This window comes from Salvelinus fontinalis, chromosome 9 (genome assembly GCF_029448725.1).
Source record: "Salvelinus fontinalis isolate EN_2023a chromosome 9, ASM2944872v1, whole genome shotgun sequence".
Taxonomy (NCBI): Eukaryota; Metazoa; Chordata; class Actinopteri; order Salmoniformes; family Salmonidae; genus Salvelinus; species Salvelinus fontinalis.
The window spans coordinates 20,882,974-20,900,616 of record NC_074673.1 but is presented as its reverse complement, the minus strand read 5'-3'; the positions used below and the strand labels follow the sequence as shown (position 1 = coordinate 20,900,616).

At 44.9% G+C, this 17,643-nt stretch overlaps 2 protein-coding genes across 4 annotated transcripts in view; one reads left to right on the top strand and one right to left on the bottom strand.

Moving 5' to 3' along the window:
- Positions 1 to 7,557, top strand: part of LOC129862249 (phosphatidylinositol phosphatase PTPRQ-like) — a 53,142-nt gene extending 45,585 nt beyond the window's left edge. Inside the window, exons 44-59 of the mRNA XM_055933723.1 lie at positions 297 to 366; positions 1,867 to 2,025; positions 2,170 to 2,473; positions 2,609 to 2,682; positions 2,807 to 2,906; positions 3,012 to 3,140; positions 3,519 to 3,563; positions 4,011 to 4,037; positions 4,161 to 4,242; positions 4,364 to 4,454; positions 4,529 to 4,605; positions 5,356 to 5,490; positions 5,573 to 5,698; positions 5,820 to 6,101; positions 6,270 to 6,393; positions 6,486 to 7,557. Coding sequence (XP_055789698.1) covers positions 297 to 366; positions 1,867 to 2,025; positions 2,170 to 2,473; positions 2,609 to 2,682; positions 2,807 to 2,906; positions 3,012 to 3,140; positions 3,519 to 3,563; positions 4,011 to 4,037; positions 4,161 to 4,242; positions 4,364 to 4,454; positions 4,529 to 4,605; positions 5,356 to 5,490; positions 5,573 to 5,698; positions 5,820 to 6,101; positions 6,270 to 6,393; positions 6,486 to 6,523 — 1,863 coding nt within the window. The 3' untranslated portion in view covers positions 6,524 to 7,557. The remainder of the gene's footprint in view (positions 1 to 296; positions 367 to 1,866; positions 2,026 to 2,169; positions 2,474 to 2,608; positions 2,683 to 2,806; positions 2,907 to 3,011; positions 3,141 to 3,518; positions 3,564 to 4,010; positions 4,038 to 4,160; positions 4,243 to 4,363; positions 4,455 to 4,528; positions 4,606 to 5,355; positions 5,491 to 5,572; positions 5,699 to 5,819; positions 6,102 to 6,269; positions 6,394 to 6,485) is intronic.
- Positions 7,558 to 7,822: 265 nt separating this feature from the next.
- The window catches only part of LOC129862250 (IQ motif and SEC7 domain-containing protein 3-like), a 40,369-nt gene continuing 30,548 nt past the window's right edge, over positions 7,823 to 17,643 (bottom strand). Inside the window, exons 9-15 of one of the 3 annotated variants that reach the window (XM_055933725.1) lie at positions 17,341 to 17,480; positions 16,307 to 16,438; positions 16,081 to 16,180; positions 15,609 to 15,767; positions 15,429 to 15,524; positions 15,306 to 15,349; positions 7,823 to 11,972 (exon numbers count right to left, since the gene is read on the bottom strand). In XM_055933725.1, coding sequence (XP_055789700.1) covers positions 11,511 to 11,972; positions 15,306 to 15,349; positions 15,429 to 15,524; positions 15,609 to 15,767; positions 16,081 to 16,180; positions 16,307 to 16,438; positions 17,341 to 17,480 — 1,133 coding nt within the window. In that variant the 3' untranslated portion in view covers positions 7,823 to 11,510. Of the gene's footprint in view, positions 14,825 to 15,305; positions 15,350 to 15,428; positions 15,525 to 15,608; positions 15,768 to 16,080; positions 16,181 to 16,306; positions 16,439 to 17,340; positions 17,481 to 17,643 lie in introns of all 3 variants that reach the window. The other 2 variants (XM_055933727.1, XM_055933726.1) reach the window with 2 other exon arrangements.

The window sequence follows — 17,643 nt, the reverse complement described above, 5'->3', positions numbered from 1 at the left end:
CTCTCTCTCTCTCTCTCAGGAGGTTAGAAAGTGCAGCTCAGTTTCCACCTCATTTTGTGGGCAGTGTGTACATAGCCTGCCTTCTCTTGAGAACCAGGTCTGCCTATGGTGGTCTCGCTCAATAGCAAGGCTATGCTCACTGAGACTGTACATTAGTCGAAGCTTTCCTTAATTGTGGGTCAGTCACAGTGGTCAGGTATTCTGCCACTGTGTATTGTCTGTTTATGGCCAAATAGTCTCTCTCTCTCTCTCTCTCTCTCTCTCTCTCTCTCTCTCTCTCTCTCTCTCTCTCTCAGATTGCAGCAGTAAACGGAGCAGGTTTAAGCCCCCCCAGCTCAGAGGTTCGGATCACTACTGGAATCATAGGTACAGTACTACATTTACACTACATAAGGGTGATTACTCATGAAACCAGGACAAAAAAATAACATTTTCTGGAAATCGAATCCATAGAATGTTCCTTTGGAGGAAGGACATGAGTTCATGTTAATATTGGGAATGCTTACAAAGTGGATCCTAGCTCTAAAAGTAGCAGACATCCCCCTCTGGAACGTTGATATAACTGTATATATTGTTTGAGAATAAACAGAAATATACAGTTGAAGTCGGAAATTTACATGCATTTAGGTTGGAGTCATTAAACCTTGTTTTTCAACCACTCCGCAAATTTCTTGATAACAAACTATATTTTTGGCAAGTTGATTAGGACATCTACTTTGTGCATGACACAAGTAAGAAATGTCCTCTAGTCTGATGAAACAAAAATAGAACTGTTTGGCCATAATGACCATCATTATGTTTGGAGGAAAAAGGGGGAGGCTTGTTCTATTTTTGTTTCATCAAGACCAGAGGACATTTCTCCAAAAGTACGATCTTTTTGTCCCCATGTGCAGTTGCAAACCGTAGTCTGGCTTTTTTTATGGCGATTTTGGAGCAGTGGCTTCTTCCTTGCTGAGTGGCCTTTCAGGTTATGTTGATATAGGACTCGTTTTACTGTGGATATAGATACTTTTGTACTTGTTTCCTCCAGCATCTTCACAAGGTCCTTTGCTGTTGTTCTGGGATTGATTTGCACTTTTCGCACCAAAGTACATTCATCTCTAGGAGACAGAAGGCGTTTCCTTCCTGAGCGGTATGACAGCTGCGTGGTCCCATGGGGTTTGTATATGCGTACTATTGTTTGTACAGATGAACGTGGTACCTTCAGGCATTTGGAAATTGCTCCCAAGGATGAATCAGACTTGTGGAGGTCTACAATTTCTTTTCTGAGGTCTTGGCTGATTTCTTTTGATTTTCCCATGATGTCAAGCAAAGAGGCACTGAGTTTGAAGGTAGGCCTTGAAATACATCCACAGGTACACCTCCAATTGACTCAAATGATGTCAATTAGCCTATCAGAAGCTTCTAAACCCATGACATAATGTCTGGAATTTTCCAAACTGTTTAAAGGCACAGTCAACTTGGTGTATGTAAACTTCTGACCCACAGGAATTGTGATACAGTGAATTATAAGTGAAATAATCTGTCTGTAAACAATTGTTGGAAAAATGACTGCACAAAGTAGATGTCCTAACCGACTTGCCAAAACTATAGTTTGTTAACAAGAAATTTGTGGAGTGGTTGAAAACGAGTTTTAAAGACTCCATCTTAAGTTCATGTAAACTTCTGACTTCCACTGAATATATCAACAATCCTTCCTCCAAAGACCCATTCTAGGGGGAAAATCCTCAAAATCATGGTCTTTTTTTTAGGAATCCCGTAACCCATTCATAACCCCAACATGACCCCTGCATAACCGCAACGTGTGTGTATTTATGTGTGTTTGTGTGTGTGTGTACGTGTGTGCGTGCGAGCGTGTGTGTGTAGCTCCTGCCAAGCCCACCCAGAGACCCCAGGCAGTGCTGGACCGAGGAGGAGTTGCCATGGTAACCTCCAGGAGCATTATTGTTCGCATGCCAGCCTGTTTCTACAGCGATGACAACGGACCAATCAGTAGCATCCAGATCATCGTGTCAGAATCTGGGGGTACGACATCACACGCACTAACATGCACAGACACAGACATAAACATACAGTACATCTATCAGACAGAAAACATATCCAAAACTAAAATGATTAGGAGCCGCTGCTTTAGGCCTTGTCTGAGATCTGTCTGTGTCTCTGTCTCAGTGATGGACAGCAGGAACCTAACCAACTGGAAGATCGCATTCCTCTCTCGTCCCGCCCCCTACCTGACTGACAATGGCTTCCCCAACCCACTCTGTGTGAGGGACGGCGAAAGCAGGGACACACACACACAAACCAGCAGACAGAACCACTCACAGATTAGACACAGAATTGTGAGGGACAGGGTGCTGGACCGTAGAGACCACCAGGAAGACCACTATGTTATCGGAGAGGAGGGCAACTGTCTGACTGAGGAGTACAGTAACACACTCTGTAACGGACCCCTCAAACCAAACACTGTCTACGTGTGAGTATCCACAACACACACATGTAAACACACACACACACTCACACACACACACACACACACACACACACACACACACACACACACACACACATACAAAGTTTAATACAGTGCATGTCTTTGTCTGTGTTGCAGGTTTAAGTTCCGAGCCACCAACATCCGAGGCCAGTACACAGACTCTGACTACTCTGAGCATATCAGAACCGCAGGTAACCACTCCTCCCCTATTCTTTCCACAAACTCAGACATACACCTCTCCTCTCCAATGCAAATCGATTAAACAACACCTCTGTCCATCCCCCCTCTCCCCCCTCTCCCCCTTCTGTCTGTCAGTGGATGGGTTGTTGACCAGAGATGAACAGATCATTCTGGGAGTTCTCCTCTCCTTCTTCCTGGCTGTGCTACTCATCATCATCATCTATGTCTCTGTCAGGTAAACTCAATGTTGATCTGATGGTTCTAGCTGACCAAGGTTTAAACCCAGCCAGCCGTACTCAGGTATCTCAGAGCTTTTGACATGTTCCTCATCCAATGGCAGGATCCGTCAGCGTCAGAAGGAGGGAGGGACCTATTCTCCCCGGGAGGCGGAGATTATAGAGACCAAGTTTAAACTGGATCAGATGATCGCTGTGGCCGACCTGGAGCTGAAGGAAGAGAAGCTACACCGGTCAGTGTGTGTGTGTGTGTGTGCCTACGTATACGTGTCTTTTTCCTCACACACACATACAAACACCCTCTCTATCACTCCATCACAAAGGTTCACCCTCTGTAACATTATGCCCACTCTACCTCTAACACTCTTCCGACCTACCTGCATGCCTACAGACTGTGCTTGGCTGCTGTTAGCACACACACACACACACACACACACACACACACACACACACACACACACACACACACACACACACACACACACACACACACACACACACACACACACACACACACACACACACACACACACACACACAATCCCACAACCACACACATGGCTGTCTGCCCACTCTCTCACTTTAACGCCTCTCTCACACTCTTTCTCCAGGTATTCCTCCTTCTTCTTTAGGCGGAAGGAGATATTTGTCATCCAGTAAGTTGGTATTACAGATGTAGGATCTTCATTTGATCACTCTTTTGTTGCTGCAAACTTGTAGTGTATTTTAGTTCTTAAAACGTTTGTAATTTCCACTTTTACATTTCTGACTTGATTTGCCCTAATGAAAACTGTATCAACCCCTACAAAAATGTCCATTAATTATAATCCACGTAATAATTCACATTTTCTGTTTCTGCAGGATTATTTTCCTGGCTCAAATTAAGATCCTACATCTGTAGGCAGTGTGTTGTAGCTCTCCATGTGTGTGTGGCTGTGTTGCATTGCAGTGTGTTGTGGTCTCTCTCATTGCTTTAGTTCCGTAGTGAAGTGCTGTTATTCATTCAGTGTGTGAGTCTGTAACTGTAGAGTAATGGAAAGTAGAGTCTGCCGTACTCACAGTGTGACAGTGTGACTCACATTGTTCTGTCAACTCTGTTACAGACTTCTCAGCTACAGAAAGTCTCTCAAGTAAGTCACCTGATGAGTGTGTATGTTGTGCTATGTGATTGTATTTGCTTGGCAATACTAGTTAGATGTGGATTGCTGCTCTGTGAAGGATTTCTCTTACCCCCATCTCACTCTGTCTCTCAGGCCGGTCAATAAGAAGTCTTTTCTGCAGCATGTAGAGGATCTGTGTGCCAACGAGAACGCCAAGTTCCAGGAAGAGTTCGCAGTATGTAACTCTGACCTCTGACCCCTGTGAAAACCTGTGTGTGTGTGCGCGCCTGCGTGTATGTGCGTGCGCGTTTGTGTGCCTGTGTGTAGTCTGACAGTGTTAACCCTGTCCTTTCCAGGAGCTACCCAAACTGCTGCACGACCTGGCTACATCAGACGCTGACCTTCCCTGGAACAGATCCACGAACCGCTTCACTAACATCAAACCCTGTATGAGCACACATGCATGCACACACACTAAGCATAACAAACACACACAGCCTAACACACTCTCTCCTCTACAGATAACAACAACCGTGTTAAGCTGCTGTCTGAACCTGGCTTGCCTGGATCTGACTACATCAACGCTAGCTTCATCTCAGTGAGTCTCTCTCACACACACACACACACACACACACACACACACACACACACACACACACACACACACACACACACACACACACACACACACACACACACACACACACACACACACACACACACACACACACACACACAGGAAAGAGAACACTCATGCTTTTAGAGAAAATGTCATCACCTCTTGAACCTTGCCATCAAAACACTCCAACTTTTGTGTTTACTACAAAACTGGAGACTTGTGGTTTTGATCCCAGGCTGTGTCACAACCGGCTGTAACCGGGAGACCCATGGGGCGGCGCACAATTGGCCCAGCATCGTCCAGGTTAGGGGAGGGTTTGGCCGGCTGGGATTTCCTTGTCTCATCGTGCTCTAGTGACTCCTTGTGGCGGGCCCAGTGCCTGCAAGCTGATCAGTTGGACGCTCATCAGTTGGACGGTGTTTCCTCCGTCACATTGGTGCTACTGGCTTCCGGGTTAAGCAAGCAGTGGGTCAAGAAGCAGTGCGGCTTGGCAGGGTCGTGTTTTGGAGTACGCATGGCTCTTGACCTTTGCTTCTCCCGAGTCCGTAGGGGAGGTGCAGCGATGAGACAAGATCGTAACTACCAATTGGATATGATGAAATTGGGGGAAAAGGGGGGGAAAGTAAAAAAGGAAATAAAAATAACAAAAAAATAACTGGAGACTTGTGACTTTGCTCTGTTCTGACTATAAGATTCTCTCTCTTGCTGCATCTCCTTCTCCCTTAATAGGGCTATCTGTGTCCCAGTGAGTTCATAGCGACCCAGGGTCCTCTCCCCGGTACTGTGGCTGACTTCTGGAGGATGATCTGGGAGACTCGCACACAAACCATTGCTATGCTCACACAGTGCTATGAGAAAGGAAGGGTAAGGACCGGACCAAGGTTCTAGTAGTGTCAGGGTTGAATGTCTGTTTAGATCCGCTGTCACCAATTGTGTGTGTGTGTAGATCCGGTGTCACCAGTACTGGCCAGAAGATAATAAGCCGGTGACAGTATTTGGGGACATCATCATCACCAAGTTGACTGAGGACGTCTATCCTGACTGGACCGTCAGAGCTCTCAAAGTGGAGAGGGTAACACACACACACACACACACACACACACGAGAACCTCAGAATAACTACGTTTACACAGTTTCCCTCTTGATAATCAAAACATTGTTCTCCCCCTCTCTCTCTTTCTTTCTCCCCCTAGCATGGGGACTACATGGTGGTTCACCACTTCAACTACACCTCCTGGCCAGAGCATGGCGTACCAGAGTCCAGCACCACACTCATACAGTTTGTTAGAGCCATCAGAGCCAACAGGCATGAGAACACCACTATAGTGGTGCACTGCAGTGCTGGTGTAGGCAGGACAGGAGTGTTTATAGCGCTGGACCACCTAATTCAACATGTCAGTGATCACGACTTTGTGGACATCTACGGTCTGGTGGCTGAACTACGCAGTGAGAGGATGTGTATGGTGCAGAACCTGGTGAGAAATATGTCTTTATACAACATGTATCATAAAATAATGAAATATTCTGACTGTGATATGGATATGATACTTCATATTATGATCTAGTTCCCCCTGTTGTCCTGATGTATTCAAATCTGTAGAGAGCCTGACAATCTTACCAAGTGTATGCACGCATGTCCCCAGGCCCAGTATATGTTCCTACACCAGAGTACTCTGGACCTGCTGAACAGTAAAGGAAACAGCCAGTCCATCTGGTTTGTTAACTACTCTGCTCTGGAGAAGATGGACTCACTGGACGCTATGGAGGGTGAGCAGACGCACACACACACACACATACGCTAGCAGACACACAAGTCATAAACGCACATTTCACATCTCTACTCTTTTGTTCTCTTGCAGGTGATGTTGAACTGGAATGGGAGGAGACTACGATGTAAAGGCTGAGAACTTCTCAGTCAACTTCACACCTGATAAACACACCTATTCCTTAGTCATGGGGCCAAATCCTGGACATACTGACTGTTTGTCAGATGGATTGGTCCACCAGAGATAGAGGGAGAGAAATAGAGAGGGAGGGAGAGAAAGAGAGAGGGAGGGAGAGAAAGAGAGAGGGAAGGAGAGAGGAAAGAGAGAAGTTGCCCTTTTCTTGCAAGAGAGTCAAAACCACCCAACAGAAACTTGGTGGTTCCCTGGCCTGAATCAACACACCATTGCAGCCCTCTTGGAGCCCTGCATCTTTTCTATGTCCACAGGCAGAACAGAAAGAGTGGGAGAGACATGTGTATATATAGTAGGGCTGTCAGAGTTAACCAGTTAACTCAAGTTCACTTTGTCATTTTAGTGCACTATTTATTTTGTTATCGCGTTTAATCACGCCTGAAAGTGTTCAAAATAGACTGAAAACATCCAAAATACATCATGCATACAGCTAAAAACCACAATGCGATGTCCAAAACAAGTTGACATTGAGGTTAAAGAATGTGTGTTTTATCAATTTACCTGATTTTAATTATTGTTACTTTGGACAAAATCAAGACGTCAATATTCTTGTAATGCTTTTTGTATGAATAATCTTAAATTACAGCCCAATTTTAGCAATGCCGATTAATCACAGCAAATCCTGCGATTTAACGCGATTACATTTTTTTTCTTCATTTGACAGCCCTAATATACAGGCTATATATATCACACATGTAAGTATACAGGTATCTTGCACTAGTCATACCACTGTGTATTTTATTATATTCTTGTATCATGTTTTTGTACATTTAAGTTGTTCAGCCAAATAGTGTTGTCACTGTGTTCGTATGTTTGTGTCACTGTGTTACTATGTTTATATCACGTGTTACTATGTTACTATCATTGTGTTTGGGGGATAATATATTCGTGGGGTGTTATGGTTTATTTGATGTATTTTCTCTGAGTGTTCTACATCTGTGTTTTGGACAAGTAAAATCAACTCCCCTACTCACCTGTTTGTCTTATCAGTCTGCATATCTAGCGATCTATCTCTCTGTTGGTCTGTCTGTCATCTTGTGCACTGTGAGCTGTTTAGTGGACAAGAAATGACACCCTGAGAAAGTCTGAGAAACTGTGTGTACAGTATAACACACACACACACACACACACACACACACACACACACACACACACACACACACACACACACACACACACACACACACACACACACACACACACACACACACACACACACACACACACAGGACTCAAGGCAGAGTACAAACTACTTTATTCTTTAATTAATTTCAAACAAATCTTTAGAAATATTCCATTAGTTAACACTTGCTATAAACATGATATTTTATTAGTAAATACTTTATAAGTGTGTCGGTGCACAGGTGCTCAATAGTGTAACACATCTCCAAGAGGGACACATCTCCAAGAGGGACACATCTCCAAGAAGGACAGGTGAGCCAGACTCAGGGCTAGGGTTAGGGCGATAATATGTTAGGGCTTTAGAACATGCTAAAATGTCTACTATGATTCCTACTTATTTTCCACTAAACCATCTAATGCTAACGTTAGCGCGATCACAGCCACAGTATAACTCTAACTATGATCATTTAGTGATGTCATCATGTAGATGTGTCATCTCTGTGTGTGGTTCCATGGTAACTGGACTGCCTGTTCTGTCTCCCATGGTAACAGTGGGGTTCTTATGCCCTCATAGTCGGAAAAACAAATCGATTTTTTTTCTTGTCCAAGTTAAATACAATTTCCTCCCCTCTGTATGAATACACACATCAGCACTGTGTCTATTATTTCTATGTTAAATCTATATATCACCTATATACACATATCCATTATTCTTCTGTACTCCAAAAATATGGTGCGACACTTAGAGGACAGCCTCAGTGGGTCACCACGTGTCACAGCCCTCAGAGAGAGGGGAAGGAAGAGATGTTACAACAATCAGTAGTAATAATCAAACATATTTAATACTCCGATAAATATCTTCCATCGTAAGTCATTCTCTGGTTTAATGTGTGTGTGTGTGTGTGTGTGTGTGTGTGTGTGTGTGTGTGTGTGTGTGTGTGTGTGTGTGTGTGTGTGTGTGTGTGTGTGTGTGTGTGTGTGTGTGTGTGTGTGTGTGTGTGTGTGTGTGTGTGTATACTGGTTGTGTATATACATCCCTGTGGGACAAGCAGTCCAGTGAAGAGTAGAACAGGTTCATCATGTGAGAATGGATATAGAATGGGTATAGATTCACAACGTGAGACTGAATATTCAACAGGACTAATAAGCTAGAATGTTAGAACATGATCAATTAATAAGATTCAACATTAATGTTTTTATGAACTAATCATATGAACATCATTAACTAATAAGATTGAAAGTTGACAAGTAGCAGATCAAATAAGATTGTCGTCGGTACTGGTGTTTACCTGAGTGTGAGGCTTGGACCCATGTAACAAAACCTCAGAGATGATTACAATGGTATTCACACACGCACGCACGCACGCACGCACGCACACACACACACACACACACACACACACACACACACACACACACACACAGACACACACACACACACACACACACACACACACAATCACACCCTCATACCTTCACATGCACACACACTCCCACACAGATATAGAAGTCAGACACTGTAAACCAGGACTGAGGAGAAACAGTCTTCCCTCCCCGCTGCTCTGACATACTCACTTCTTCAGGATCAAAAGTAGTATTAGCATCTCATTGTCATCTTATAACACAAAACACAGAGTGCCAAGGAGGAGGGATAAAACCCTAGGTGAGAATTGATGATGTGATGGAGGTGATACAGTTGAAGTCAGAAGTTTACATACACTTAGGTTGGAGTCAATTAAACCATTTTTTCAACCACTCCACAAATTTCTTGTTAACAAACTATAATTTTGGCAAGTCGGTTAGGACATCTACTTTATGCATGACACAAGTCATTTTTCCAACAATTGTTTACAGACAGATTATTTCACTTATAATTCACTGTATCACAATTCCTGTGGGTCAGAAGTTTACATACACCAAGTTGACTGTGCCTTTAAACAGCTTGGAAAATTCCAGAAAATTATGTCATGGGTTTAGAAGCTTCTGATAGGCTAATTGACATAATTTGAGTCAATTGGAGGTGTACCTGTGGATGTATTTCAAGGCCTACCTTCGAACTCAGTGCCCCTTTGCTTGACATCATGGGACAATCAAAAGAAATCAGCCAAGACCTCAGAAAAAAAATTGTAGACCTCTACAAGTCTGGTTCATCCTTGGGAAAAATTTCCAAACGCCTGAAGGTACCACGTTCATCTGTGCAAACAATAGTATGCAAGTATAAACACCATAGGACCACGCAGCTGTCATACCGCTCAGGAAGGAGACACGTTCTGTCTCCTAGAGATGAACGTACTTTGGTGCGAAAAGTGCAAATCAATCCCAGAACAACAGCAAAGGACCTTGTGAAGATGCTGGAGGAAACAAGTATAAAAGTATCTATATCCACAGTAAAACGAGTCCTATATCGACATAACCTGAAAGGCCGCTCAGCAAGGAAGAAGCCACTGCTCCAAAATTGCCATAAAAAAGCCAGATTACGGTTTACAACTGCACATGGGGACAAAGATCGTACTTTTTGGAGAAATGTCCTCTGGTCTGATGAAACAAAATAGAACTGTTTGGCCATAATGACCATCGTTATGTTTGGAAGAGAAAGGTGGAAGCTTGCAAGCCGAAGAACACCATCCCAACCGTGAAGCACGGGGGTGGCGGCATCATGTTGTGGGAGTGCTTTGCTGCAGCAGGGACTGGTGCACTTCACAAAATAGATGGCATCATGAGGAAGGAAAAGTATGTGGATATATTGAAGCAATATCTCAATACATCAGCCAGGAAGTTAAAGCTTGGTCGCAAATGGGTCTTCCAAATGGACAATGACACCAAGCATACTTTCAAAGTTGTGGCAAAATGGCTTAAGGACAACAAAGTCAAGGTATTGGAGTGGCCATCACAAAGCCTTGACCTCAATCTTATAGAAAATGTGTGGGCAGAACTGAAAAGGCGTGTGCGAGCAAGAAGGCCTACAACCCTGACTCAGTTTCACCAGCTCTGTCAGGAGGAATGGGCCAAAATTCTCCCAACTTATTGTGGGAAGCTTGTGGGAGGCTACCCAAAACGTTTGACCCAAGTTAAACAATGTATAGGCAATGCTACCAAATACTAATTGAGTGTATGTAAACTTCTGACCCAATGGGAATGTGATGAACGAAATAAAAGCTGAAATAAATCATTCTTTCTACTATTATTCTGACATGTCACATTCTTAAAATAAAGTGGTGATCCTAACTGAGCTAAAACAGGGAATTTGTACTAGGATTAATGTCAGGAATTGTGAAAAACTGAGTTTAAATGTATTATGCTAAGTGTATGTAAACATCCCACTTCAACTGTATGTCTCTATGTCCAGACGGTTCCATTCACTGGGAGGAATTCCTTTTGTTGCATCAGCTGTGTGATATCAGGGCAGGGTTATAATCAGAGATTAGGGGGTAGGAGGGGCATCCTAGAGTGTTCTTTCTAAAGCCAGGTACAGATATAGATATGTACAGATGACACTGTGTCACAAGAGCTGTCAGATTAGAAAATCTATCTTTAGAAAAATAAACATTACATCGTAAGATGACTTTGAATTTATATTGATTTGAAACCTCTCCATTTTCTCCCACTCTATTTTTCGGCTTATTCCCTCTCTCTCAGCTGACTTCCTTACCTCCCTCTTTCTCTTCCTCCCTTCCTCGTCTCACCCTTTCCCTTTCTATCTTTGTCTATGAGTGTTTGTGTTGTGTGTGTTTCTCCCAGTATATCACTGTTTAACAAAAGTTCAGAGGACAGAGAATAAGGTGTTGTAGGATCAGGGGACATATGTCAGACGAGGCTGCGGGAACCACTCGAGTTGCGTCTGCGCAGGGGGTGAGGAAGGGTGTGTGGAAGGGGGTAGGGGGAGTCGGGGGGACAGTACTGGTGGGGGTGGTTGTAAGGGGGAGGAGGGGGAGGCAGAGGGGGCTCAGATCCCTCTCTGATCCGTACTGGTGTGGACATCGCTGATTGGATGAGGCGGTGGTGGGAGGCAGGGCTTCCTTGGCTGAGGAAGGCTTCCATTCGCCCCTGGCCGCTCTGGTCCACAACAATCACCTTGACGATCTGCTGGCATTGAATGAGGGTGTCTGGGCGGAGTTCTCCAGGGTGGGTGGGGCTAAGTATTGCCAGGGGTGCTGCCAGAGCCAGTTGGGTGGAGTCAGGACTGGTCACATGGTAGGTCTGAAGCAGCCTATCAGGGCTGGCCTGGGTCATGTGGTAGGTCTGCAGCAGCCTATTGTGAATTGACACCTAGTTTAGAAACAGCCAGAGAATGGCATGAGGAGTTACCAGCCTGAACGCAGCCTACAGCAGCCCTCTGGTGGGTTAGACACAATGGCAGCATGCAGGGAGCGAACACACACACACAATGTCTCCCTAACAAAGATTTTTACATTTACATCATTTAGCAGACGCTCTTATCCACAGCAACTTACAGGAGCATAGGCACATTGACAGATTTTTCACCAAGTTGGCTCGGGGATTAGAATCAGCGACCTTTCGGTTACTGGCCCAACTATCTTAACCACTATGCTACCTGCTGCCAAGATAAATGCAATTCAAAAGGACTGACTAAGAGTTAGGGCTTGGTGGGGAGATTGGGTTGGGAGCTGCTAGTTCTGTAGAGAGGTCATTTAGAGTGGAGGAACTGGGCTTGATTCAAATCAAATCAAATTGTATTTTTCACATGCGCTGAATACAACCGGTGTAGACATTACAGTGAAATGCTTCCTTACAAAACCTGAACTAACAATGCAGTTTTAAGAAAAAATAAGTGTTAAGAAAGTATTTACTAAATAAACTGAAGTAAACAATAAATAAAATAACAAATAATTAAAGAGCAACAATAAAATAACAGTAGCAAGGCTATATACAGGGGGTACCGGTACAGAGTCAATGTTCAGGGGCACCGGTTAGTCAAGGTAATTGAGGTAATATGTATGAGAATGGGGGTGTGTTCGGCCCTCCTTTTCCTGTAGTCCACGATCATCTCCTTTGACTTGATCACGTTGAGAGAGTGGTTGTTATCCTGGCACCACACTGCCAGGTCTCTGACCTCCTTCCTGTAGGCTGTCTCATCGTTGTCGGTGATCAGGCCTACACTGTTGTGTTGTCGGCAAACTTAATGATGGTGTGGGAGTTGTGCTTGGCCATGCAGTAATGGGTGAACAGGGAGTACAGAGGGGACTAAGCACGCACCCCTGAGGGGCTCCCGTGTTGAGGATCAGCGTGGCAGATGTGTTGTTACCTACCCTTACCACCTGGGGGCGGCCCGTCATGAAGTCCAGGATTCAGTTGCAGAGAGGGCTGTTTAATTCCAGGGTCCTTAGCTTAATTATGAGCTTTGAGGGCACTGTTGTGTTGAACTCATGGTGCTCTCATGCATGCTTCAGTGCTGCTGTAGTCAATGAATAGCATTCTCACGTAGGTGTTCCTTTTGTCCATGTGGGAAAGAGCAGTGTGGAGTGCAATAGAGATTGCGTCATCAGTGGATCTGTTGGGGCGGTATGCAAATTGGAGTGGGTCTAGGGTGTCTGGGATAATGGTGTTGATGTGAGCCATGACCAGCCTTTCAAAGCACTTCATGGCTACAGACGTGAGTGCTACGGGGCGGTAGTCATTTAGGCATGTTACCTTGGTGTTCTTGAAATATGTTGCTATTACAGACTCCGTCAGGGACAAGTTGAAAATGTCAGTGAAGACACTTGCCAGTTGGTCAGTGCATGCTCGGAGTATACGTCCTGGTAATCCATTTGGCCTTCCGGCCTTGTGAATGTTGACCTGTTTATCGGTCATACTCACATCGGCTGCGGAGAGCTTGATCACACAGTTGTCCGGAACAGCTGGTGCTCTCATGCAAGGTGCATATAAGTAATTTAGCTTGTCTGGTAGGCTCGTGTCACTGGGCAGCTCACGGCTTTGCTTCCCTTTGTAGTCCGTAATAGTTTACAAGCCCTGCCACATCCGACGAGCGTTGAAGCTGTTGTAGTAGGATTCAATCTTAGTCCTGTATTGAAGCTTTTCCTTCGTCGGAGGGCATAGCGGGATTTCTTATCAGCGTCCGGGTTAGAGTCCCGTTCCTTGAAAGCGGCAGCTCAACCCTTTAGCTCAGTGCAGATGTTGCCTGTAATCCTTGGCTTCTGGTTGGGGTATGTACGTACGGTCACTGTGGGGACGACATCATCAATGCACTTATTGATGAAGCCAGTGACTGATGTGGTGAACTCCTCAATGCCATCGGAAGAATCCCAGAACATATTCCAGTCTGTACTAGCAAAATAGTCCTGTAGCTTAGCATCTGCGTCATCTGGCCACTTCCATATTATGCGTGTCACTGGTGCTTCCTGCTTTAGTTTTTGCTTGTAAGCAGGAATCAGGAGGATAGAGTTATGGTCAGATTTGCCAATTGGAGGGCTAGGGAGTGCTTTGTACGTGTCTCTGAGTGTGGAGTAAAGGTGGTCTAGAGTTTTCTCTGGTTGAAAATGTAACATGCTGGTAGAAATTAAGTAAAATGGATTTAAGTTTCCCTGCATTAAAGTCCCGGCCAGTAGGAGCGCCACCTCTGGATGAGCATTTTCTTGCATTGGTTTGTGGTGGTAAGTAGACAGCTATGAAATATATAGATGAAAACTCTCTTAGTACATAGTGTGGTTTACAGCTTATCATGAGATACTCTACCTCAGGCGAGTAAAACCTTGAGACTTCATTAATATTAGACTTTGTGCACCAGCTGTTATTGACAAATAGACACAGACTGCCACCCCTTGTCTATTTGTTCTATCTTGCCGATGCACGGAAAACCCAGCCAGCTGCATGTTATCCATGTCGTCATTCAACCACGAATGGGTGAAACATCAAATATTACAGTTTTTAATGTCCCGTTGGTAGGATAGTCTTGATCGGAGCTCATCCAGTTTATTATCCAATGATTGCGGAGGAGGTTACCCACACGCCGTCAGATTCTTATAAGGCACCCCGACCTATATCTCCGTCTCTTCTTAATGCAAATGACGGGGATTTGGGCCTTGTCTGGTGTCTGAAGTAAATCCTTCGCGGCCGACTCGTTACGAATTGGGTAATCGCTGTTCTGATATCCAGAAGCTCTTTTCGGTCATAAGAGATGGTAGCAGAAACATTAAGTCCAAAATAAGTTACAAATAATGCAAAAAACACACAATAGCACAATTGGTTAGGAGCCCGTAAAACAGCAGCAATCTCCTCCAGCGCCATTAAAAAAAATCGTACACATGCATGCATGCATGCATACACAGACACATGCATCAACCCTGAGTCTGGCCATGGAGATGGTTTTCTAGCATGCCAACAGTGCTTAGAAAAGCTTATGATGGCTGGGAAGCAGATGTTCTGTTAGCAGGAGGCTAATAGCTAACCGTGCATTAGCAGGTGGCTAATAGCTAACTACTGCCCCCTGTTAGCAGAAAGCTGAAGGTTAAATCTAGCCCTACAGTTGTGGCTGTGTCGCTCTGAGTCACACAGAGCTGGAGGGAGATGACGAGGGTCTCCTTTACTCCTCACCTGTCTGTATCTTTGTTAACAAAAATACACTGTGTGTATGTGACTCACCTCCACAGTGTTGTTGCTAGTCTTGTCATACAGATCTTTCTGGGCTGAGGGGAGAAACACAGAAGTGACACTCAGAGACACAGAGTGGTGTGTGGTGCTAGTTGCTAACTGAGTGTTTGTTACCTGTGGGGGATCCTGTGTGTCGACTCAGTGTGCCCATCTGTCCTCCGTTGGTGTGGGGGGTGTGAGTCTGCACCCCTTGTTCTCTCTTCAGCTCCCCTGTAGACAGTGATATATGACCATATATTACATATAGTGTGTGTGTGTATGTGTGCGTGTGCGTGTGCGTGTGCGTGTGCTCACATTGAATGTGTATCTGCTCCATCTCGTTGACCTCAGTGATGGACTCTCGTAGCTCCTCTGTGAACTTCCTGAGCTCCTCTCCACTGGGGGAGCAGAAACTCACCATCTGCTTCTTCTCTGATGAGAACGGACTCAACATGGTGATGCCATGAGCATAGTCTGGAGACACACACACACACACACACACACACACACACACACACACACACACACACACACACACACACACACACACACACACACACACACACACACACACACACACACACACACACACACACACACACACACACACACACACACACACACACACACACACAGTTAGCTATGTGAGTAGAATGGTGATGTCACTGGTATAGTCTGGACTCTGGACAATGTCACAGCTCATAATTAGCTATGTATGTAGACGTGCAGTGTTATAGTACAGAAGTAGTAGTAGTAGTAGTAGTGGTAATGGTAGTATAGTAATTACATTCGTTACTGAAGAGGTGGAATTGCATGCCCAGTAGACCCATGGCTTTACAGAAGGTGTAGGAGGCAGAAGTCTTCTTCTTGGGACACAGCTTCAGGATCTGTGTGAGGAGATAGCAGAATGAACATAAGCTATACCATCAGTACACATACATACACTGTTACTACACAAAATAACACTACTCGTGTGCGTGTGTACGCGGGTGAGTGCTTGTGTGTGTTCTCACAAGTATGAGGTCGTTGAACAGGAACACCTCTCTCTGGGTGTTGGCCAGTTTCTGTTTCAGTGGTTTGTTGAAGTCTGCCACCTCAAACAGACGACAGCAGCACACCAGCCTACGGTGGGGCACAGACAGAATCTACAAAGAAACACACACACACACCATGGGCTAAACACACACACACCACAGGCTTAACACACACACACCATGAGGTTAACACACACACACACACACACACACCATGGGCTAAACACACACAGACCATGGGGTTAAAAAACACACATCAAGGGGTTAACACACACACACACCATGAGGTTAACACACACACACACACACACCATGGGCTAAACACACACAGACCATGGGGTTAAAAAACACACATCAAGGGGTTAACACACACACACCATGGGCTAAACACACACACACCACGGGCTTAACACACACAATCACCATGGGGTTAACACACACACACCACGGGTTTAACACACACAATCACCATGGGCTAAACACACACACACCACGGGCTTAACACACACAATCACCATGGGGTTAACACACACACACATCATGGGTTTAACACACACACACCACGGGCTTAACACACACAAACACCATGGGCTAAACACACACATATACACACACCATGAGGTTAACACACACACACACACACACATCATGGGTTTAACACACACACACCACGGGCTTAACACACACAAACACCATGGGCTAAACACACACATATACACACACCATGAGGTTAACACACACACACACACACATCATGGGTTTAACACACACACACCACGGGCTTAACACACACACCATGGAGTTAACAAACACACACACACACATCATGGGTTTAACACACACACACCATGGGATTAACACACACACCATGGAGTTAACAAACACACACACACACACACCATGGGATTTTAACACACACACCGTGTGATTGTAACACACACACACACCATGGGATTTTAACACACACACACACCATGAGGTTAACACACACACACCCAAACCCACCAACTCACCGTCTTCATGCCCAGTATGGACTGCTCCACACGGCTGACGTAGGTGACGTGGTCTTCGTTGGAGCGTAGCTCTCTCTGCTGGGTCCTCTCATAGATCCCTGTCACCATCTCCCTGGGGATATCTGCTCCATCGTCCACTCCTGAGGGAACAGGGACACACACTAGCAGTCACACAGGAGGAACTAAAGAGGAAATTCACAAAATAAAGTAATAGCTGAATTTACTCCATCCCTGGTTTAGACTCGTTGCAGGACAGGATTGGCTGGTAGTTAGTAGCATCCCTATCTGTCAACAGTAGATATG